This window comes from Maylandia zebra, linkage group LG4, assembly GCF_041146795.1.
Source record: "Maylandia zebra isolate NMK-2024a linkage group LG4, Mzebra_GT3a, whole genome shotgun sequence".
In the NCBI taxonomy this organism is placed as follows: Eukaryota; Metazoa; Chordata; class Actinopteri; order Cichliformes; family Cichlidae; genus Maylandia; species Maylandia zebra.
In genome coordinates, this window is record NC_135170.1 from 27,929,698 (window position 1) to 27,954,447 (window position 24,750).

Here is a 24,750-nt window from a genome sequence, read left to right on the forward strand (position 1 = left end):
CACTCATCTCTGTTCCGCCTCACTGCTGTCCAGCCAATGGGATGCTGGCGCCGGACCAAGAGCCCAAGCTGCTTGGACTTGTGTAGTCTGTTGACTGATAACCATAAACAGAATTTTTGGCGAGTTACAGGACACCTTACAGGTGCAATTAACATATCACACAGCAAGTATGGTGCACGATATATATTTTCAAAACGTTTAAAATTTGAATTATGAACATCATTGTTGTCACAAGTCACCCTGTGACAGTCCCCCAATACGTTTTTATAGCACTTTGTCCAACAGTTTTGTTATTGTTGGTTTTTTTTATAAGAAAAAACACATTATTTTGATCTGAAGAAAACCTGCTTCCAGCTGCCAGGCCCATATATCTCAATGGGTGACTGAACATTTCTGAATGACAGATTCCACTGACCCACCAGTGTGGGCATGTCTTACCATCACTGATGATCCTCAACCGTGCTGCGACTGCATCTCCACGTCCTCCTATGTAACAAAACACCAGGAGCACTCTACGTTGTAAAACGGCCTACCCACATCACATCTTCAAAGAAGCCTTTGGTCTGTGTGATTGAACAATTACCACCATGGTTAATTTACCATAAATGTGGACGTCCACTTTGCTAGTTTACCGGCATGCCTGCACATTGTTTAACTTATCCCTTTGACTCCATCAAGAGGTTTCCAGATGAAGTCACTGGCACTGGGCAAAACAACTCACACTTTCATGGCAAAATGGTTTCCATCACAGCATGTGCATCACGCCTTTAATTTGTCTGTTACACCCCAGTGAAGAGCAAGCGTACATGTGACAGCTGTTTCCAGTTTTATCAGGATCCAAGAAATATTGGAATGAAATGAATCCTTACAGCATGAATTTTTCCTCAGTTCAATCTTTTTTTTGAGGTGCTAAAATATTATTTTGAAAGCTAATAATGGGTTCTTGTGAAATTTCTGTTGCTACATTTTGAACTTTAAACTGCTTTCCATATTAAGTTCCATCAAAGTGTCTCCACTGAGCTTCCAAACTACTGAAATATTACACTCCTCACATCCTGTCAGGTTGAGTTGAATGAAAAATAAAAAAGTGGCATTTTCCAAAAGTTATTTTATTAAGTTCACAATAAGGTTGCTTCCAAATGGTGCGCAGGTTTGAAAGGAATTCACAGCACTGTTTAAACAGTTACACTTTTTCGTTTCTTAGTTTTAATGATTCACAAGCTCTTCGAACATTTTAATAACTAGTTAATAAATGAAAGCTCTTCTTGAAACCAACTAATACAGTCAAGAAAATAAGTTAAACTCTTAATTTCAAATTCTGGAAATTCAAAAATTCAAAGAAGGACTTCATTTTCAAAACTATTAAAAGTGTGAAGCCAAAAAACCCTTTTTTTTTTCATGAAGCGTTGAAATAGTGCATCTGTAAATAATTTAATAACTTCAGAAATGCAAAAGTTTCTCTCCAAATTACACCCCAAATTATGAAATATGAATTCCTATATTATATTTATTTTTCATTATCTTCTGTTGAGAATTTCTTCAACGTTATCCGCTCTGCTGTCTCCAACTAATATTCCTATATAATAATATGACCTTTTGATGTTCCATTTAACTTTATTGTTGAAGTAATCGAACCAAGTTAAATAATCCATATCTATTCAAATGTAGCACAGTAATACCTGTTCCATTATTACAATTACGCTGATTTTACCATTTTAATTATATTATTTTCATTTTATTCAATGGGATTTTTTATGCATTTCTTGAAGTTAATAAATTATCCTGAAATTACTGAACTGAACTTAAGGGATTGAAAAAACATAATATCAAGGTGTGGAACGCAAAGAATGACTGACAGCATTTTTAGTCAGACGTGGAGTCAAACACTTTATCGTTAGGTTGTTGCTTCCATGTGAAGGACTTTCATGGACTCTGAGATCATTGAACTGGTGTCGATTTGTCCGTAGATACCCACCAAAAACGCCTTGTAGAGCAAGATGTCTGCATGTTCTGGAGAGGGAGGGGGGAAAAGAGAACACGGCATCATTCAGCTACAAATGTGCGACAAAGACCTTTGTTAACCTAAGACCCAAACTCTTCCACGGCATGCATTTTTAATTTCTCTTTGATATTTGGGCATATTGGGGCCCGATGAATGTAAAAACAAAGAATTACCTGATTTTTTTTTTTTTTTACCTTATTTTTGTTTTTATAAAAAATGAGAGCCACATATGAGGATATTCGTTTAAAATTTTGATAGAACAGTAGCAGTATGATGTCCTCGTAAATGGTTATCAGGCCCTTGTGGAGTAAAATTGAGTATTTTGGTCTAAATAACCCAAAATGCGATGTCCACATATGTGGACGCCAAGTCCTAGGAGGTTAAATCACTTAAAATATTTAAAAATACACAATTTACAAAATGTTTAATATGTGGTTCGTTTGACCAGAATACCAGCGCAGGACTCACAGAAGTGTCTTCTTACCTTGACAGAGAAGCACATATTCCGGAAGATTCCTTAAAGCAGTCTGCACCACGTCAAAGTTGCCACTACCCATGCAATACATGAAAGTTGGCAGGAAGTCTGTTGCCAGGCTACAACACAAGAAACACACACTCTTATGTAAGCAATCAGAAATTATATAAATATATGAACTAAAGAACAATGACAGATAGAGATCAACATATTTTTTCATGACTATTGGCCTTTTTCCTCCTCTCAGTTATTGCCACACATTTTCTTTTGCTATCAGCATGTTTTCCTTTGAGTGGTTTGTCCTGAAATGCTTTGAACCTACCATGGATTATTCTGAATGCAGCGTAGGGCGAGACTGAAGGCCATGTTCCGACACAACTCCTCAGGCGAAGTCATGAGCCTCTGCAGATCATTCTACCAACAGAAACACAAGGTGGTGATTGACGTGTTTCACACTGAGACACTGCACTTGACCTTTTTTGTGTCCATTTTCTGTGACTCACAATGAAGTACTGTATGATCTCTGGGCTCCTCCTTGACTTCTCATCCACCTCTGTCAACACCTCCAACACATCTATAGCAGTTAAGGGGGAGAGAAAAAAATGAGTGTATTACTCACTATAGGTATTAAAACACTACATTACTCAGTATGTTGTAGGACATAGAGGAGAGAAGTTACCCTCGACTGCCTCTCCCTTTGACATCTTTTTCAGGTACATTGTCATGTCTGCAGCGCTCAGTAAAAATGAGGCCGATATGTTGACTAAGGGCAGAGAACCTGCAGCCAAGTCGTCTGGTAAAGAGAAAAAAAATGAGATTAAAGAATTCACGCTTTTGTGGAAACCACAGTTTGCATAGAGAAATTACAAAAGATGCTCTCAAAGTGTATCACTGAAAACGTAGCAATGTATTCAGATATACAGTATGCCAGCAGGCACAAGGTGATCACTTGTAGCTTTAGTGTAATTACACATGAGGATCAAATGTGGACAACAGCAACTCTTACCATCTCTCTCTTCTGTAGATACCTCTGCAGAAGAGCTTTTTACAGGCAAAGTGAGTCCAGCTAGGAGAGATTTCAGCTGGACCAAATCTGGATTTTCTGCACACAAACTCCTGAAACGAGAACAGAAAAATTTGCCAAGTCTTTCTGCAGACTTTTTTTTAAGGTGTTTACCCATCAGGAATGCTTTCTAAAGTTACTGCTGCCACTTACTGTAAGATGTCAGAGTGCTTCTGTAGATAAGGAATGGCTGCTGCTCCGTCGTGTGTAATGTACTTCTGTGTAAACTGAAGAAACTTGTTAATGAAGACCAACGGCGAACGTGTCCTCTGGAAATTCTACAAGGCAAGAGAGAGGCACAAACATAAAAAAGACACTATTAAAATCTTATTTGTAGCTCCTTTTGGTAGGATCCCGATACTAAATCCCCTAAAGAAGATTTGGAAACGTGGAGCTACCCACCTGAAGGACCTTCATAAAAGACAGAAGGCAGTCTTGAAGCGCCCTCTGGTGATCACTGTGGAAAACAAGTGGCTGCAGAAGCTCCAGAATAGCGAGTACATTGCTGAAGAATGTCATGTGGTTTTGCTGGCGAAACTCCTGCATGTTTAGGTGCATGCGACCGTGTAGGAGGCCTGCAATCATGGGCAGGTGTCTGGAAGGTCAAAAGAAACAAAAGCGCATCAGTAATCAGCTTAAACACAACACACACATCTATAGTGGTGGATAATTTACAAGCTCATGCAACAAAAAACGGCATCATAGTTTAGTCTTTCTTTTTCACCTGAGTAACAGTACAGGGTGCGATACAGCCAACTTCCTGCAAGCGAGGTTGGCATCAGACACGCGGCTCTCGGCAGACTTTGAGTCTCCTATATCAGCAAGCAGTGTGACCAGGCGATGCACCAGGACATCAAGCTGAGAAACATAACATTTGGCAGTAAGTGGTATGTAGTAGTGAAATTGTGATTTTAAGAATTCAGAAAACATTATTTATTAGGTAGACAGAGACAAAATATTTTACAAAAACACAATTCAGCATTATGAGAACTTTTAGTGGGGACATCAGAGATGGTTTAACCATTAAGCAAAGCTGCAAGTTACGATGTGTGACCCGTTTCTAATACACAACATCATGATATTGCTATAACTAATTGTAGCACTGAATAAAGGGAAATAAGAATAATTACATTTAAAGACACAATCAAATCACTCAATTACTTGTATTTAGTAAGAACTATACCATTCAGTCTACAGTAACATCTTGTTGCAAAGCTGGATCATTATTGGATCCTGGCATGTTGATGTTGTTTATACTTATAGTCCACCTTTACGTCGTTGGATACAAAAAAATACACGAGGAGCCTACACAAGATTAGGCAAGAAGTTCTATAACAGAGGGAAGACATCTTTACCTTGCAGCTGCTGCCATCTGCTGCCCCGCCGCTGCTGAACGTGCTTTCAGGCAGGGCAACGTGCTGGATGACCTCAGGGAAGTGCAGATAGATCTGTAGCAGCAGGTTCTGGCACCTCTTACTCATTGCACTGAAAGCCAAAATAAACAAAACACTAAGTATGCTATATGTTATGGTTCCACCATGAAAAGTTTCTTTGGGAGGCGGGGGGAAGACACCATTAATGCATTATTGGCTTAGAACAGTTCAGTTGTCCATCCTAAAGCTCCAAACTTAGCGAGAAAATAATCAAGAGTTTAATCCCTCATGTTATGGAGTTGTGTCACTTGGACCTTTTTATTTGACAGTAAATGGACGCTTACTTTTTGTGCAGTCACAGAACACTTGTCACAGCTTTTCTGCTCAAGCGAGCAAGAGTCCCACTGACTTTATAATGTAACTTTTATCAAATTCACCCAAACTAATCTTTTTGCAAGTGATTATACACCGAGCTGACGTGACACCAGTTTAAGGAACACGATATAGTAGTTCCCTATTATTTATGTCTGTAGGCAACAACAATTAACATATATTAACACAAGCTATTGACATGAATAGCTTGATGCAATTCAGAGGTATTCACCTTCGAGTCAATGCAGTTTTATAAAATCCTCTTACTTGCTAAGGCTCTTGTCAGGCTCAAATGATGCACTTCTACTAAATGAGCAGTTTATTACAGCTATGCATTAAGCAAATCAGAGCGACCTTGACCAAGAGTAAAACATCGGCTCACTGTTCAATAGTTTCTGTGTAATTGGAATAAACACCAGCTTATCTGTCAGCAAGCTCTCGCAAGAAGAATGCTTAACATACAATCAAGTATTTACTCGACACAAGGCCGAAACCCTCTACTTTCAACATGTTTTTATCCCGCCATATTTTCACTAGCAACCATTTCACCAAACAGCTTAACTGCACTTAAATTACTGTAATTCTGAAGCTAATTTTCCTTGACCTTGGCCAAAGTTTCCTCATTAAAGTGGTTTAATAACCAGAGACATATTCATGAAAGGAGGGTTTGCCTCCACAAAGAGTTGCACCCTGATCTCTGACAGCTAAGTCAGTGCAGGAATTCACAACACAGGCAAGTTTAGAGCTTCAGCCTTAATCCTCTTGCCTTCATTATAATACACTGAGCTTTTAAAGAGATCACAGTACAGACGACTTCTGCTGGTTTTAATTTCACACCAATAGACCTAATTATCAAGTTTTCCCTGGTCCACAGCATTGTGGCTGACAGAGGAAGTCTGAAAAGTTCATCTGCACTGAGAAGGAAAATCTGGTGCGATTTACCCCAAGTTTATCAGCACAGCATAAGAAGGAAAAAATGACTTTCAGTATTGGGGCCAATTAGTGTGATCAATACAATGTGTCACAATAAGATTAATTGACTACTATGGTAAAATATCCACAACTAAATGCAATAAACATATGTGTTACCAACTAAGAATGGATAAAGAAAAAATCAATCTGAAAAAAAAAACCCCAAAAAGATGAAGAAACAGAGGAGGCGTTGCCGATAAATACAGCAAATTTTTAAATAATATAAACCTTACCTGTCCTCCCATTTTTTTGAGCAGTTGATGAGGTACTCTGATACTTTCTTGATGTCTTCTAAATTTCCATTACAGTACGAGTGAAGGAGGGGCAGTCTGGATTGGATGAGGGAGCAGGGGGCCTGGTCCACACTGTTTTTGTCATCCTGGAGTGTGTCGTGGCTGTTAAGCTCTGATTCTGACAATATCAGGTCCATCAGGCTAATGAGCTCCTCTGAACTGAGCCGGAGAACAAACTTTTCGGTTTTCTTCTAAAAAGACCAAAAGGAGAGCACCAGTCACCAACATCAGCAGAAAAGAAATAAGAAAAAAAAGGTGGTAACTATGAAAGCTTTTGATCCTACTTGAGGGATCTTCTGGTCACGTCCTTGCCAGATACGAGGAATGTGGCTGCACGCCCACAAGAAATCCAGAGCAGAGGATGGGTCCAGTCTAATAAAAGCAGCAAAGTGAAATTTTGAATTCTCTACACATAGGATAATCCTCAATAAAACCTCAAGACTGTGGCAGACAAAGGTTGTGATAAAACTACATACTTGTAGTCTCTGCGCTTGCTGAGAAGAGCACTGATACACTGGAGCAGAGTGGACCAGTTTGACTGATGTGTAAGCAAGGCCAAAAGATAAGGTCTGTAAGCTGGGGTCCCTCGTGCCTGAAACAGATAAACAGTAAGAAAGGATGCATCGCTAATGCCAAGCAAACACCTTCTCTGGTGTGATAAGCCAAGAACACTATCTGCACACAAGCCTTATCTTACCTTGTTGAGGGCAAACAGCAGCTTCTGTTGAAGGTCTGGACACACTGAAGTAACCTCAGGGTCAAGACGCTCCAGCCAATCAACCAGAAGCCCAGAGCTAAGTCCTGACTTTGTCACCTCTGAGCCACTGCCAAAGATCAAACCAAAGGATTAGTTTATACAAATGTAACTCAGCATCTGTTAACTACTAACAGGAGAGCTAAGGCACATCAATAATAATATTTAGTGTTAACAAAGTTGTACTGGTCAATTAGAAACAACAAACCAATTTTGAAGTTGTTACATGGAACCTGTCTTTGTCACCTTTAATTATCATTTTAGCCTCAATAATGACAACAAAGCTTTTAGAGCTACATCCCTTTTCTGACAATTTACAGAGAGCATCCAATAGTGCTATTACTCCCTCTACTTGTACTCCTATCAGAAAATATATAACACAGTAAGCAACTTCTCAGTGGCAGAACTGATTACAGATGTCTTTGATGTCCATAGCACGTGCATCTGAAAAGCCACCACAAAGCTGAAAAGCTAATTCAACGTTAAAATCCAAATGGAGTTTAAAGTATAAGGCCACAGGCAGCAGGCGCTGTTCTGCTATTTGTCCCAGGCAGGCATGTTTGCCATCTAGTCCTGTCAAATATAAATGTTTCTTGCATGACTTGTGAGGGAAATAGAATTGTAGCGCTCACTTATTAGAATCCACTTCCTTTTTCACAGCTCGCTCCTCGCTTTCCTGAAGGAGCAAAGAAATCACCATAGCAACAGAGCCCGCTGTCCCATTCTGTGTACCAACAGTCATCAGCAGAGACAGTAGCTCCTCCAAATATGGCGACTTCACCTCCATCAGCCCTTGTAGCACTGAAAAATATTAATAAGTAGTGTATTTATCATAGGCTTTGGACCACCTTTATATTGTTTAAACACAATAAATGGGAGTATGGGAGTGATAGTTCCTAATTCAAGCTGCTGTTTCTATCTATCTATCTATCTATCTATCTATCTATCTATCTATCTATCTATCTATCTCCTAAACAATCCAGTGACTTCATTATTACCTTTGCCAACAAGTTCAGGTTCTGCATTACATTTCTCTCCAGTTTTCAGCATTGCTATGATGGCTCTCAGTGGAACTTCAGTATCTCTGCGATATGCCAACGCCTCAGCCAGGTGAAGGAAACCTGTACGTACTGCAAAGCAGAGAAACACATTACTCGCAGTTTATAGAAAATGAATAAAGCAGCATCTGCAAAGAAATTACTGGCATACTCACCATCACTGAGCCTGTGCTTGTGAGAGTTCTGTCCAGCAAAAGATCTGAGCAGAGTCTTTAGTGGTCCTGCCTCTACAGTTGGGTTGTCTAACCAGATTAACATCTCAACAATGACTTTGAGAAACAGTGATGAGAAAGCAATGTCCTGGGAAACGAGACGCTGCAAAGAACATGCAGAAAGCAAAAGATGGGAATACTGTATTTAGAAGCTTTATAAAAATACATAGAAATATGAACTGACTCTGCTTGTGTATGTGTGTTCCACCTGATAGAGATGAAGCTGGCGCATAAGAGGGCAGGACAGAGAGTGACTCCGATGCATTGATATTACTATTGGCCCTGCATGAGCAGAAGCGAGCAAGGCTGCAATGGCCTGCAGGAGTCGAAATGCCAAACCACCCTGCTGAATCTGGCCCTGCTTAGCTCGCATTAACTCTTTAGCTAAGGCCTGTTGGAGGGCCAGGGAGACCTGACTGGGAGGAGGGCCATGCCAGCGGGGGTCCACTTTCAAGGGGAAAATCTATAAAGATTAAGAGAAAAAAAAAAGTAGGAGAAGTTACCCAACATCAGTCTCAAAAGAAATAAACTACTTTTTATTTGGATTTAAAACTCAAATAAATAATAAAATTCAGCCCAAAGGAAATTGTAACTTGTCTACTAAGTGAGCTAATAGTTTAAATAATGCCAGAAAGAGTGGAGAAATAAATGGCCAGTACATCCTACCTGAAGCAACATGCCAGTGAGATCATCGTCAGGCCCGACTACAGGAAGCTGAGTGGCTGCTCTCATCTTCACAGAGCTGTGAGGAGTTTCCACTGTAACTTTGGCCTTACTTGTTTCAGATGAATCTGCCGGGAACAGTGCAATAAGAACATTAAATAATGTTGAAAATGCAATAAATTCTGAGGTGTAACTTTGCAATCTACTTCAAATTAAAGCCCAGGGCCGTGTACTGTTAGAAATCAAAGCATAATATGTGGATAAACATTTAATCTATCCAGTGATTTTAATGTTTACTTAAATGTTTTCAGTGTTGGGGAGTAACGGAATACATGTACCGCCGTTACGTATTTAGAATACAAAATATGAGTAACTGTATTCCGTTACAGTTACCGTTTAAAAAGGTGGTATTCAGAATACAGTTACTTTGTTGAAATAAATGGAATACACTGGGGTACTTTCCTGTTTCATTTTGTCGCGGGTCAGGACTGTTTGGGTTTTGTTTGACAGCTACGATCTGTTGTTCCAGGCGGCAGCGTTACGGTTGCCATGGTTACAGGGCGACGCTCTCTCTCTCTGCGACTGTGTGTTTCCTGGGTGAGAGAGCGCCTTTTCGTTGTTGTTGTTGTTGTTGTGCTAAGCTAACAGGCAGAATGCTACAAGCATAGCTCTAAAGAATGTAGCATCATGTTCAGTGTAGTCCGTGCTGCTGGGAGAATGGACTGCCATATACGTTATGTGTCTGTGAGCGCTAGGAGGGAGAAAAAGGGGAGTGGAAAGGTACGAGCAGTCATCGAGCAAAAACGGGAGCTGGAAGCATGTAAATATAATAATAACCACCGCAGCCAAGAAGAGTGCCTGATGAGCCCAGTTGTAAGTAAGCTATTAAGACTCGACTGTACACTGTGTTCGTGTTTTCCTCCGAAAACAACAAGTTCCGTTGGAGCAGCCTTTCAACGCCTCTCTCTGTCTGTCGCAAGAAAAGTTGACCCACACAACAAAGTAGAGCTATTTTTCGGCTACCAGCCGACAGGGACCCCGCCGTATTATGCTGGGCTTACACTGTGCGATTTTTTCAGTCGCGCGATTCAGCTCCTGCTCAAACTGTACGATTGACTCGCAGGGGTTAGAAGTTCATAGGTCACGATGCAGGGTCTCACACTATACGGCCCGATGCTCTGATGCGACCTGAGTGCTCACACTGTGCGTCCATAAAAATGAAGGTTATAACAGAAATTCTGTCGCTCGCTCTCCCTCTCCATCTTTCACTCACACAGACACACCACCACCATCAACTTTGCTAAATTGCTAATGAAAAACATTGGTCAGGCAGCTGTGATTGAGCAGCAGTGTCGATCCAACTATTTTCACAGTTGTTGTGGTCGTGATAATTTTGTGAGGCCACATCGAAAGGGCTCGGATGGTTCTACAGGTTGTGCCTCCATCGCTTCTGTCCAGATCACACGCTGCACTGCCGTGCTACGCCGTCTTTTTCGCTGACATTTGTGTTTGCGCGTGCGCAGTGTGGCAAACTGCGGTGACACCCTCACGACCAAGCGATTGATGATCGGGAGCTGGTCGTGAGGTGTCAATCGCTTCTCGTTACCCCACGTATACTACACGATGCACGACGCACGATGAAGGCCAAAATCGGGCCGATCGCCAAAACGATCGCACGACTCAAAAATCGGCTCAAAATGGGCCAAAAATCGCACAGTGTGAGCCCAGCATTAGTCAGAGGTCCCTTTACTACAGTTCGGAGTCGCGGACCTTCAGTAATAGTAATAAATCACACAGCAATAGTACATTCACGTTGTTGTAAAAAGCATGATAATATTGTAGCGGGTCAGGGCTGTTCGGGGTTCTGCTTGTACAGTTATGTTTTGTGTATGTTGCCATGGTGACGGGTGACGCCCTCTCGCTGCGACGGTGTGTCCTTTCGGGGTCAGAGGGCGCCCTATGTGTGTTGTGGTTGCCGCGCTGAGCAGTTAGCTAGTGGCAGTGTGTTCTTCTGCAAATGTAATAAACGGCTGTGCTCCCTGGCTAGCTCACGGGAAGCAAGACCAAACGATACCTCCGTCTCCTCCTTGTCTGAACTCGCCACAATATATTAAGTAATCCAAAGTATTCAGAATACGTTACTGTCATTGAGTAACGTAACGGAATAGGTTACAGAATACATTTTGGGGCATGTATTCTGTATTCTGTAATGGAATACATTTTAAAAGTAACCTTCCCAACACTGAATGTTTTACAGGATAAAGACACTGACCTCTGTGTGGAGGAAGAGAGGAACTGAGTAAAGAATGGAAAGTATGCCCCCCAGTGGCCCCTCGCTCATGCTGCACTTCAACCAAATGGGCCATGTAGTCTGTGACAGAGGATATACACAGTAAGATCAATGTTAAACAATTTTAAAAAATCCCCCAAAAAGTAAAAAAACAAAAACAAAAAAACAGGTAGAACACAGAAGAAAAGAAAATCTTACGCTTGTCCATGATGTTTTGCTCTAAAGCCTGTGGATCATGGGACACAGCCTGATCCAAGTACTGCAAAAGTTTACTCATACTGGAGACTGGAATCCCAAAAGATTGAACAAAAAGCAGCAGCTGCTGAGCCTCGAGGTCTTGTAAAGCTGATAAAAGGGTACACACACATTCATTAAAAAGTAAAAAATGAATTATTTGATGAAAAACAAAGATTTTTATCCACATGACAAGTTGTACCTGCATCGACCAGTCGTGAGACCTCAGAACGAATCATCCTCAATTTCAACCAATCGGGAAGCAGCAGGGCTTCCTCTGAGGTGTCAACCAGGAAGGCAGTGGGTAGAGGTTTCTTGTCAGGAAACCAAATGTCCAAAAGCATGTGGAAATCACTCTCTCCTGTAATGATACACAGTGCTAAACTTGTTCTTACAGCCCTTTAGCAGTGCTGACAATGTACTTTAAAGCAAACAGGGCTACCTTTGGGTGGTCCCAGAGTTAGCAAGATAACAATAGCATGGACTACAAGAATGTGCATTGTAGCAGTCTCCCCTGTAGTCCAGCGTAGAAACACCTGGTCTTGAGATTCTGACTGTAAAACACAAAATAAAGCATGAAGTTACAAAATAAATGCATCTTTCCCTGGTGTATGTCCCCAGTTTAAGAACAGAAATTACTCTTCGATTTAGAATGACTCTCAGGTGGAAGTTCAATATTTTCTGTACTTGGCTATTCAGTACTAGAATTTTTTTTTCTTTAACTCAAAACTGTTCAATGAAAACAGAAAAATTATTAGTTTACAAGGCCTAAAATCTTAACATTTATTTAAAAGAGGAGCTATTTTAAAAATTTCTGTTAACTTTCTTATCACTTAACTAGACTAGCTTTGCTAGGTTTAAAATAACCCTTATTTATCTTAAACGCAGCATTGGGCAGTTTTATCTCCCTTTAAGACCACCCTCCCTTAAAGAAGGAGGGTGGAGTCTAAAGCCTGAGCTTTTGGATCACAGGGATTACTTTTAGACAATTATTTGAAATCTTTAATAGAGAATCCAACATTGTAACAGTAGTTATATGACTAAAAATGAGGAAAAGTTTAAATTGCTGTGGGCTAGTGAGAAGATCAAGAGAGCAGCATTCATCGCCAGTGCTCACCCAGCTGTAAAGATCCTCGCCCTCCTTGGTCTTCCTCATCCTCTTAATATACGTAGAGAAGATGGAGAGGAAAGCATAGAGCACAGCATCAGACTCAGGTCTGCTGGAGTGTTTGGAAAAGAGGTTGTTCATGATGGTTGAACGCTCGACGATGAGCCGGGCAATGTCCTGCAGAGAGCAAAAGGGAGACCAGACCCATGTCAGCGCTGCTCATTGACAAAAAGAACGGTTTAAAATAAAGTGGCATGTGGAAACTCAAGCAACTCGCTGTGATTACCAAAGCCAGGTCATTATGAGAAGCCTGCTCCTCCACTGGTGCATGCTGGGATAGATAGATGAGATAGGCACTGATCGTCTGTGGATCTGTCTCCATGTGAATGGCCTTTAGAAAGTTAACAGACATCAAAACTCTTATTAATCTTCATTAAAGTTTTACACTTATTTCCAGTCCACTGTTGAGAAAAACTGACCTGCTGCAGGGCAGTGGATGTCATGCCCCTGACACTGTCAAACAAAGGGAGCTTGGGGAGGTCCTGTAGCAGCCACTGGTAACCTGGCAAGAGCTCAGCATCTGCAGAGTCTTCTTCCATGGGCTGGTCTCGCTCCTCCCCATCTTTCAGGCCTCCTTCAGTCAGCACCAAAGACAAACCCTGCACACAAATATGCAATGTATATTTTAAATAATGATTTACGTACAACACAACACCATGAAACATTTTTTATCCTTTCAGGACGGTACCTTCATGGCTAAGACTCTTGATGCCACTTGAGAAGAGCTGAGACGGCGCAGGAAGTAATCCAGTACTTCACATGTTGTCTGCTCATCAGCCTTGGGACCTAACAAAAGATCCTGGAGGCGCCCAAGTAATTGCCTCTGCTTTTGTTGTCTCTGACAGGAATAAAGATTAGAAATCATAGGATTAGTCATTAAGTCTTATTTTGTACCCAGATGCAAATTTCTATTATCAAGCACATGTATACATTTTGTATGGAGGGTATGAATTTGGGATGAAGCCGTGTAATTAAGAAATAATGTTAAACTAATTAAAATACTTGTCTCTTCTTGGCTTTCTGCTCTTTGCTTTCTCCTTCTTCATCATCGTCTATGAGCAAGCTGTCATCTGCAGCATCGTGAAGAAGGAATTCACACAGGCATTGCACTGGGAGCACATCCAAGGATCCCTCACTGGACTGGACCAAATCAGCCAACCATGGCATGGACTGAGAAGAAGCCTGTAAGGGATTGAAAATATACATTTTAACACTGACATTACAACAGCAACACAATTTATATTTTCTTCCAAGTCAGTCCCATTCAACCAATCAGTCTGGATGTGAGAGGTAGGGTACACCCAGAACAGTTTGCAGGGGTTACACAAAGAGAGAGACAACCACTCACACTAACAACTTAGAAACACCAAGTAAAGTACAAGTACATGCACTTCTGGGGAGAATCCACACAGGTACAGGGATAAATATGTAAACTCTACTCAGAAAGGCCAAAGACAGCAAGAGGATTTGAACCCAGAAGCAATGGTACTAACAACAACTCAACCATGCTAAAGCTTACAGCACTCATGTGGTTTCCCATTCAAATACAAACCAGGTCAAACCCTGCTTAGCTCTTGAGATCAGATGAGAATCGGGCACACTCAGGGTGGTACAGCCTAAGCCCCAAGCCAAGCTAATATAGCTAATATGCACATCATATGTTTGTTGAGGCATAATCTAATCTTTTATATCTAATATAATTATAATCTAATATTACATGTTCTTGGAAACATTAGATAAGTACTGAAGTCAATATAATACAACAATGACCAGGTCATTTTGGACATTTTAAAACGATATGTTCCATGTAATGCCTTGAATTTGGTCATTGTTTGGCAATTACTGAAGATGAGTTTGAAAAAAATTTCAGTCGCAACAGACAAAACTCACTGATTAATAACATAAACTACTGCTCTTTTTCAGTACTGTGGCTGAACTGTCGGGACTACAACAAAAAAACTGAAAAGGGGGAAAAAAACGGGTTATTTTATGGAGATGGGGGGGGGGATGCAGAGTTTGGGAGAGTTATTGAAATGGTCATTACCTGTCTCTGGATGATGTTGAGAAGAAAGTCGGGGTTGCGACTGCGGCAAAGGAGGTGACCGAGACGCAGAGACTGGTTGAGACTTTTAACCTGCTCCTGGACCTGAGGGGGAGGTCTACGAGGAGGTCCCCTAAACACAAACACCAGCTATGATTCTGACCAGCAAATATAAGCTAAGATTATTTGTTATGACTTCATTCACATTGTGATGCAAAGATATTAAGCTTATATAATTTTTTTCAGTAAAATAGGGGATTTCAAATGTCCTAATATATGAGCAAAAATGTTTCATTCTAGTATGGGTGTCCACTCTCAAATAACTGTCTTGGTATCTTACTGTGGGTCCAGACTGGTAAGCTGAGACAAGAGCAAGCTGTTGCTCTCCGTGATGGTCTGTTTGGTTGAAGCTGCAGCCAAGTGGCTCTCAAAGGCTAAAATCTCTTGTTTCTCTCTCTGGGAGATCTGTAACTCTCTGTTGATCATCTCTGTTTTTGTGTCCTCATCCGCAATGGTACAAGGAGGGTATGTATAGTTACTATAAAACCACAGAGACAAAAGTGTTAGCCAATCAGAATTATTACATTTAAATAATTTAACTGTTACTGATAACCTTTACTTACTTTGTCATAACCATCTCCATAAGCATTTTTAGGGTGGGATATCCATCCCAGGCAGCCAAACCTAAAAGAAAAAAAGATATCAGACACCATATCTGTCAACAGATACCTATAACAATTTATCTTATATGAAGATGTATGTAAATATGACTGCTGTACCTATCTTCTGAGGGTTAAATGCAGCCACAACCAGCAACAATAGCCATGCCTTCCAATAGAGTGTGGATATTGCCAAATTTGGTGGTTGGTACCTTAAACAAGAGTAGTCATTTGTTACTTAAGTCTGTAAACAGTATGACCTATATGTGTTCTTAAAAGCCATTAAGGATAAGTGACATACCCAGCAGGCAGTTGAATGTTCTCTGGGTGGTGGTATGTACACAGATTCAGAACAGCATCAATGAGCTGGATCCTCTCCACTCTCAGGACCTCGAGATCTGCTTAACAAGAAACAGGCAGACAACTCAGCAGCACGCATCGTGCCAAGAAAACTATAACAATGAAAATAGTCTTTCCTTTGTTCCTAACATTACTTAGCAGACGTAAAAAACATAAAAGTTGCCCCTTGAAATATTTATGGCAGCTCATTAAAGAGAGGCACAAGTGTTTAACAAATCTACAAACATTCGACTAGAGTTTATCATAAATAACTTTAACAGCAGTCATAAACATTTACAACCAAAATGGATCTTCCACAAACCATCTGACTGAACTCCGGCAGCTCTCTTAACCAGGTGATCAGCAAGCTCCATTGCGTCTGCCGGGCCCAGAGGCAAATCACGTGACAGCCCGATCACCAGAATACGCATCAGAGTGTCCTCCAAAAGAGGAACTTCAGAACAAAGGCGAAGGAAGAAACTGAGGAATGAAAAGAAAAGGTCCATAAAGTTACAGAAGCTAAAAAAAATTAAGAAATAACAAAAAGCAAATTATGTGCAACTATTTCAGGGTTGCTCACTTTCTGTCGCTCTCCGGAGGCCAGTTGTCCCACTTGTAATATGTCTCAGGCTGCTCTGTGAAAAGCACTTTGTGAAGGCTGCAGACATGAAGCAGATAAATGATTTATAAAGCAGCAAAAATATTTCCACGTGGACAATCGACACATCTGCTACGGATACTGACCAGTGAACGTAGTCTTTTGCACCAAGTTTGCTGATGGTAGGAACAACAGTGTGAAGCCACCACACAGCATCTCTCTGGATGGCAGCAATCTGATTCTGAAAGGACCTCAGGACCTCAAGATCTGAAACAAACCAGACACATGTTTAACCCAAGCCAAGTCGAGCTACTTTAAATACAGCAGAAGGACAAATAGACAGAACGCACTCTTCTTCTCTCCTTTGTCCCATGCAATGCCTGCTTCCTTGACCTGAGCGGTGATGCCCAACATCATAGAAACAGTGAGTAAATCTGTCACCTGGATGACAAATCGCTCCTATGGGAGAAATAACCAAGTTTAAATGCATGAACGAAACAGCTTCAACAAAGTAGGCCTGCTGAATTTTCATATCCACTGACTTTAAACTCCATGTCAACATAGCTGGCCTCTTTTCTCTCCTGCATCAAACCAAAGCAAAAGGACTGAAAGTTGATCTCATGCTTAGTCTGTTTGATGATTTCTCTGAGCAAAGCTCTTGAGGCACGAAGGTAATCATCTTTATTGGTTAACAGGTCCTGGAACACCATTGCCAAGAACTGCCGAGACAAAGATAAAATTAAATGCAGAGTTTATTAAAAAATAATTTCATTTCTGTTGAAATTTTTCCAAACGATCTAGTTTTACCTTTGGAGCTTGCTCTGGGCTGTGCTGCAGCACTGTATGGAGGACTTGCATGTTGTTGGGATTCCGGGCATTGGACAGCTCATTAAAGATGACGAGCTTCACCATAGTTCCCAGGTTGTCTCTGTGTGCATTTAGTAGCTCCCTGCAAAGATATACCCAAAGCTCCGGTTAGTGCGAATTACTGACTGTGATGACAAAATAGATGTGTGACAATAAGAACAACTTTACAGACCTGACACACAGCATGTAATGATTAAGAAGAACTTTGGGTTTGAGTCGGATCTTGATCAGGTTGGAGATAACCTCCATGTCATCTGCTCCGTGGGTGTTGCAGTTCATGCACAAAGACATCAGGAGGTCCTGAGCTGGGCGAGTCAACTGCAACCACAGAAAAACGTAAGCTAATGCTTAGTCGCCTACTTTTAATGTATTGCAATAGCTGTATCTTTAGAGGCCACATTTCACCTTTTATTTACACAAATCCTGCAACATATTATTAGTACAACTATATAACACTATGGATTTATTTAACACAGCTGTCAGTATCAAGGGTTTCACCTTTGGGTTCTGGAGCCACATCTCCAGCCTTTGCACCGCCATGAGTCTTGCCTCTTTGTAGCCACATGTGGCTGTGAGCAGACGCAACAGATTTCGGGACACATTGTCCATCGGCTGCCTGCGGTTCAACTGATCCCTGAGGACATCAAGCACATAGTCCTCCACACTCTCTGCAAGTTCGTCATACCTACAGGTTTCCAGTGAATAAGAACAATAAACACAAAATGATCAAGGAGCTCAGTGCATTGTTTCAATCATTTTTCATTGTTCAATTGTGAAAATTTAACCGCGTTACCTATATATGCTGTAAATCTGAACACACAGACTGTACGCTATGGCCGTCACATTTATGTTGGTAGCTTTCATACCTTGGCATAACCTGCCCTTCATCCTCAGGGCTGAGTTTCTCCTCAGCTATCAGCAACTCAGTCTGGCTGTCATCCTCATCTGGGGTTGATGGATGAGGGCTGCTACCTAAAGATCAAAAGCAGCATGACCAATCAGCACTTGTTTCTGACATCAGTAGTCCTGACTTACAGAAACCTGAATGTACCATACCTGCACTCAGATCTCCAGCAGAGCGGCCCGTATCAGCCTGGAGCAGCATACTCTTTGGGGGCATTTTTGTTCCAAAAGCAGTCTGAATGTTGTCAACAAAATTCTTACAGTGAGAGCTGTCCACCCAGATTCTTTCACCCAGAGAGTCCTCAATGTAAACCTGAAAGTATATGTCAGAAGGACAAATTATAAGAAGAGCTCATGCATGACAGAAATGTGTTTGAATTTTGTGGGTGTTCTCACTTTGACAAATATCTCTGGCCAGTTCTCATCCTCCTCGTATGCTGCCATCAGCAGATTGCATGCCAGAACAGAGACCAGGCTGTTGCCTTTTGCTTTAAAGTTGATAGAAGCATCCCTACGCAGGAGGCTGCACAAGGCCTAGTGACACAAGTGTAACACATGGAAAGTAACAAAGATTTTGTCAAATCAGTGAGGTTCACTTGGCGAAATATTGCAATGCTGATATACATTATTCATCTGTGTATATGTACTGAAGAATAACTGTGTTAAAATAATTACCTCAATAATTCCCTCAGTTGCAAAAACATTGGGCTTGATTTTGGCCAGAAACATGAGGCTAAGGTAAAGTGTGATGTCGGGCTTGGCTCTGTTCATCTTGAGCTGTTTCACTGCTCCACACAGCAATCCCTCAATGCGATCGTCATTTCCTTCTGATTCAGCAGCTTCAATCTCGTCCAACAGCACTGCTGGAGAAACTGCCACAGAGAAACATATTTTTTTACTTTCCTTGTCAGTTGTCACCTGAAGATTTTCTGACATTCCTATCTCAAATTTTACAACACTTCAGAAATGCACAGGCTTCAAAGTTACCTTCAATAGGTACTACTGATGGCTCCTTTATTGAGGGCGATATAGCCCTCTTGTCCACTGCAGCAACATCAGCGAGACGTCCAAGGGCACTGACAGGAGGGGTGGTGGATAGTTTGGGCCGCTTAGTTAGGTTGGCTAGCCCTGATGAGGATGGCAGAGTGGAGGAAGTCTCTCTCTTGCGGTCAGCAGGTAAATTTGTAGAGGTTGCCTTCAGGAGGACAGCAGGGGCTTTTGGCTCTCCTCCCTGGCTCTTAGAGCCCAGAGCAATAAAATCTCCTGTAGGGGGATGGCCTGCAAAAATGCAGATGTTACAATTTTAGTTTCTCGTGCCTAGGTGCTATTCAACATGGAACACACAGCTAAGATTGGATTTGGTTGCACAAGTAGTCCGACCTGATGGTTTCGCTGCACTGGGGCGCCTAAGAGTTGTAGGCTTTGGACGATTCATATTTACTGGTAGGCACAATTACAATCAAAGTAGAGCGGGAGACATGTATGTGTCATATGTGTAGCCTGTGTAAAACAAAACAATAAATAAACATGAGGTTAGTAACAACAGAAAAGTTAAAAACCAGTAATAAATAGCAGTTTAAATCGCTCTAAATCTCTACAGCTAGTAAATCAAAGCATAAGAAGACTAGCAAGAAGGATGCGTTCAATGCCGCTTAGCACTATAAAGGTTATTAATTACATGTTTACAACACACAAGACAAAAAATGCTAGGCTAACAACGAAAACTATGGCTAGTATGACTACTAGCACGACGTTAAACGTTAACACTGACAACTAACAGGCGTTAGGTTTCATTTAATTTAAATCAACCGTAATTCGTTTAATTAATATGCTCAATAAAAGTCATACTGATATGATACCTGGACGATATACTTCACACAAAAAAGTCATTCACCGCCTCAAAGCTATCAGACAGACAGAGCCGTGGTGGCTTCTTTTTCTCGACTGAAATTACTCGGTAATACCAACAAGTAACAAGTAACAAGCGCCACCAAGCGCCAGGGAGGATCATGTACATCTACTTTGAGCGTCACCTCCGTATACGAACTTGCTCTCTTCTCTCAACTTTTTATTATTAAGGCATTTCCAATAAGTTCAAAGTAAAATAGTTCGTCGTATCCTTAAATGTCTATGCAGCAAACATTTGTGTGTAATTACTTTTACAGATTAAAATGGTTAACTCTTCCAATCATGGTGGTATTTTTATCTTTAACCCTCATCTGTAATATTTACGACAGAACTGCGCCATCACAGTTTTATGATTTTATTCCCCAGCTTCAGTACCAGTAGACGTGGTTTACAATATGTAAAAAAAAGTTTAAAATCTAATAATAAAAACTATATATGTTTAGCCAGTTTTATTTGCGGGGAAAAACTTATCATTTAATCACATCTGCCTTGGTAGACATGACAAATCTTCTCCTATAACTTTGTTTAAAACTTTGTAACAAGTTTTTTTTAACCGGAAGTCGTATTATGTCATTGTTCCTGTAAGCTGACGAGCCAGCGGTGATCGTCAGAGGGCGTCCTTATACAAAATAACGACATTATAGATTCATAATACATAACTGTTTCCATTTACTGTTGATATAGCATAGATAATGTGTGTATAATGCTGTCACAGTACTATCTATGCTAATGTAATACACGTTAAAGGAAACGTGCTGTACACCACAGGGTTTGCACCATCACAGCAGACGAACGTGTATATTTGTGTGTACTGTCATTGGTCAATACTTAATTTAAAACATCTTCCGGTCACCTCCAAAATAAAAAAAAACTTTTTTTTTCTTTTTTTTTCTTTTTTTTTTTAAGCGAAGTAATTACGCGATATTACCAATTGGGGGCGCTAAAGATTCACACATTTTTCTTCTCCCTTTAGTGTTAATAACATGAAAATAAAAATAAACAAGAATGTGTTGATAAAAATGTTTTTGTATCAAAATTACTGATGTTAACATCAGTAATTTTGTGAAAAATAAATATGTGTTAATTGAAATAGTTTATGGTAAAATTAAGTTGAAATCAGTGTCACATAAAGAGACAGAAATAATATTTTACTACTCTCTACAGTATTTAAGTATATTTATATTTAAATATGTCACTTTTTTCAATAGAATCTCCAAAATCTTTTTCTATTGGAGAAAAATATGAGAATAACAGCAATGTTTTATACTTTGACTCAGCTTTTTGATTAGGTCTTTTTCTAAAATCCCAAGTGAAAGATGAAGAAATGGCCAGCAGATGTCATCACTCTAACTTTATCAAATGCTGCAAAACCGTGAATCATTTTAAGCATAGTTACTGGCATTTGCTTAATGGGTTTCAGTCAGTGCCTTGCAAAGCTTTTTCATCATCACTTGTGCCAGAGTCTGCAGATATTTTGCCATCTCATAATCATAGTCATCATTATTTCTGCACACTGTTCCTCACTACAGCTTTAGACTGGTCGAGCTTGAAAAAAATACCCCTCTTCTTTCCCATTTAACCTTCATTTTTTAGTCTCCTTTGTGTTCCCTTGTGAAGTCGGAGGACAAAAAGGCAAGCATTGCATTTGAACTGTGAGTTTTAAGCGCTTTATTCTGAATTAAGAGACAAGATAGCTCTCATCACTTCATTTGATTCACATCATGCGTTTAATTACTTTCATCCTTTGTGAAAATTAATTGAAAAAAATTAAACCCAAGCAAAACTTTGGCTGCTTTTAAGCTTAATAAAAGAACTGCATTTCGCTTTCAAAAACACCGCAGCCAAAGGTCTGGAATGAGATGCAGGTCAATCAGCTATTCTACTAAAATATGAAGATTAAATATTCTTCTGTGGAGGGATGCAGGTGCTTTTTTGCCCCCTTTAGCAGAAATGACCTTTTTTAAGAGTTTTTACATAATTGCTTACTATCTGGCACTGGCTGGTTGAAATTTTTTAACCACTCCTCTATGCAAAATTCCTTCAGTTGCCAGATGACCTTAGGCAGGAGGGTTTTCAAACAGCAGTTCCTCTATCAAATCCTTTTTGAACTCTGGGCTTTAAGGACATTCAATCACCTTACAGTTCTTCCTTTTGAGTTATTCCAGGGTGGACTGAAGGTTAATTATTGCCTTGTTGAAATGTCCCTTTCTGATTCACTTTTCAGACAGGTAGCCTCATATTATATTCCAATAATCTTAGTTATGATGCAGAATTTATAGTTCAATAAATGATCGCCCAGTCCCCCAAGAGAAGGGAGGCGACCCCAGACCTTCCCATTTCTGTCAGTTCTTCTTCTACTAAGCTCCCGGTATGACAAACATGTCTACTGTTACTTTAACCAAAAAGCTCTGCCTCTGATTTGTCTAGACAGAACAAATTATTCTAGAACTCCCAGCCTCAGCCTGTTGGCAAAATGTATTTTACTCTTAAATTTTTTGCTTCGAACATCAAAGTATTTTCCCTGCCACATCTTCAATACAGGGAACCATCTCTTTCTGATTGTCTAAACCTTTGCCTTGACAGTAACACTTGCATGAGCTACCAGCAGCTCCTCTAGTTAAAACTAGGGGTTTTGTCACTCTTGGGTTGGATTTGCTTTGGCAGCCGGTTCAGTAAAAACTGGCAGCCATCTAAAATCTACAGTTTTTACTGAGAGTGGAATCGTGGCTGCAAAAAATAATTTAAAAAAAATCTCTTGCTATATTCTTCTGGAGGTCTTAGAGAAAACTTAAGATTGTGGCATGATGATTTCAAAGAGAAGCAGCAAACTCTAGATCGGTTTAATTAAGACAGGCTCCACTTGTCACTTTGCAAGCGGAGGCTTATTTTATGCTAACAGTGACTAAACTTTTCTGAATATAAAGAATTAACAGTGTTCATTTTAAATGTGTTAATCTTCACTTCTTTTTTTTTTCAAATTTACAGCTATCAGTAGCTTTAGGGGAAAAAAATGAGAGCATCAAAGTGTTACACTTTATAATGCCCATATTTAGTCCCGCCCATAGTCAACAGCAGTGAACTGTTCATTCCTTAAGCATTGCTCAGCTGTGACAGGACTAAAAAAGAGAAATAACTCTGTCCTTCTCTCTGCTCTCTTGCTGTCTGCAAATCCCCAAACTCACTTTTTTGCCATTTAAAGCGTAAAAGAGAATCTTGGTATTAGACTTTAAACAGTCCACCAGTGTTTGCTCCAGCTAGTACTGCCATCACTACCACTGTAACCTCACCATGTTCATTTCCATGCTGCTCTAAGCTGCCAGCTCGTTACGTAAAGTGTTTTCATATGAAACACATTTTGGTGAAGTCAGTGGAATGTTCAGTAAATGCTCCAAATTAAATCTTGTGTCACATGTGAAGTCTACAAATGTACAAAAAAAAAAGCTGTTTTTTAGCTTTCGAAATTATGTACAGCTCAGACTGTGCCAGAGCTGGCTGTCTAATATGTCAGGTATTTTCAGCAAATGCCTGGACATTGTGGAAGGATCTAGTTGGGAGGAAAACAGGATTATTATTATTTTTAATGCAGTGTGAGTTAATTGGCTGTGAGTTTAAAGTATCCTATAAATATCTTAAAACCATTCTTCTGCTAACAAATCATTTGGAGTATTTGGAAGAAAAGGAATGATCCCCTTACAACAGTGGGCCTCTTTGTACCAGATCAGATTTCTTAGGAGTTCAGAAGTCTGAGTCAGAAAGAACCCAGATTAGTGAGTCAATGTTACTTCCTGTAATTCAAAACTGCCCGCAAGAACCCAGACCCCACAGCACGTCGATCTGACAAAAACCCCGGCAAGTTTGCCGCACATGGTTTTGCTGTTTTTGTTTTGTTTCACACGTCGGGTGTATTTCAGGTCATCCGCATACACTTCTGCCAGATGGACAGTAACAGAGGGTTATGCCATTGACTGAGCAGCTGGATGTCTGACTGGTGCAGAATATTCGCGGTGGTCCTGCAGAGACTCTCCAGTTTGATCTCTTTCTTTTCTCTGTCTGCACATTCTCTAGAAAACAAGCAATGCACCACACTTTTGTATTTACATTTTCTGCATTGTATCCCATCATCTTATTTCACTTAATATGTGATCCTGATTTACTCAAGCTCATCTTTAATACAGTCCAATAACAGTTATTCTAATAACTCATTTGTGTCTCATCTCATCTATAATCTGTGATGTGATGCAAGTAACCTGTACACAAAGAAGGTTACTCATTTGGTTTATTTGCTTTTTACTCGAAGCAGGTTCCAGCATAGATGAAAGTACGGAGCCAACCATCCTTAGTAAACAATTGATTCCATATGTGATTCGGGGGAAAAGGTTGAACTGTTGAGTCATTTGCCATAAATGATGACATTCATTTTAAATCTATCCCAGTCTGCTTGTCTGGCATAAAGCCAGAGTACCAAAAAAAAAAAAATGTTCTAAGGAATTAGTCAGTTTTTCTGTA

General features: G+C 40.3%; 1 protein-coding gene across 4 annotated transcripts; it reads right to left on the minus strand.

The window, feature by feature from the left end:
- Positions 1-1,088: 1,088 nt before the first annotated feature.
- On the minus strand, positions 1,089-20,276 carry ints1 (integrator complex subunit 1). Of its 4 annotated transcripts, none has more exons than XM_012919410.4 (48): positions 20,196-20,276; positions 19,717-19,836; positions 19,324-19,599; positions 19,012-19,208; positions 18,733-18,870; positions 18,490-18,649; positions 18,300-18,405; positions 17,932-18,118; positions 17,606-17,751; positions 17,374-17,515; positions 17,109-17,285; positions 16,917-17,025; positions 16,713-16,833; positions 16,549-16,626; positions 16,291-16,448; positions 15,931-16,030; positions 15,750-15,841; positions 15,594-15,654; positions 15,311-15,508; positions 14,974-15,103; positions 13,932-14,111; positions 13,618-13,767; positions 13,349-13,528; positions 13,156-13,260; positions 12,879-13,046; positions 12,204-12,315; positions 11,964-12,122; positions 11,726-11,872; positions 11,510-11,608; positions 9,241-9,365; positions 8,783-9,037; positions 8,518-8,677; positions 8,303-8,434; positions 7,937-8,105; positions 7,248-7,374; positions 7,027-7,142; positions 6,835-6,922; positions 6,491-6,741; positions 4,896-5,025; positions 4,265-4,398; positions 3,943-4,135; positions 3,694-3,818; positions 3,484-3,593; positions 3,157-3,270; positions 2,981-3,051; positions 2,800-2,891; positions 2,487-2,596; positions 1,089-2,010 (listed from the first exon to the last, which is right to left on the minus strand). In XM_012919410.4, exons 2-48 carry the CDS (start codon positions 19,769-19,771, stop codon positions 1,895-1,897), a joined length of 6,549 nt encoding a protein of 2,182 aa, XP_012774864.1. In that variant the 5' UTR covers positions 19,772-19,836; positions 20,196-20,276; the 3' UTR covers positions 1,089-1,894. The 4 variants fall into 4 exon arrangements, with proteins under 4 accessions (XP_012774864.1, XP_004552282.1, XP_012774863.1 ...); XM_004552225.4 differs by having other exon boundaries at positions 15,931-16,027; positions 19,324-19,614; XM_012919409.4 differs by having other exon boundaries at positions 19,324-19,614.
- Between the last annotated feature and the right edge of the window lie 4,474 nt (positions 20,277-24,750).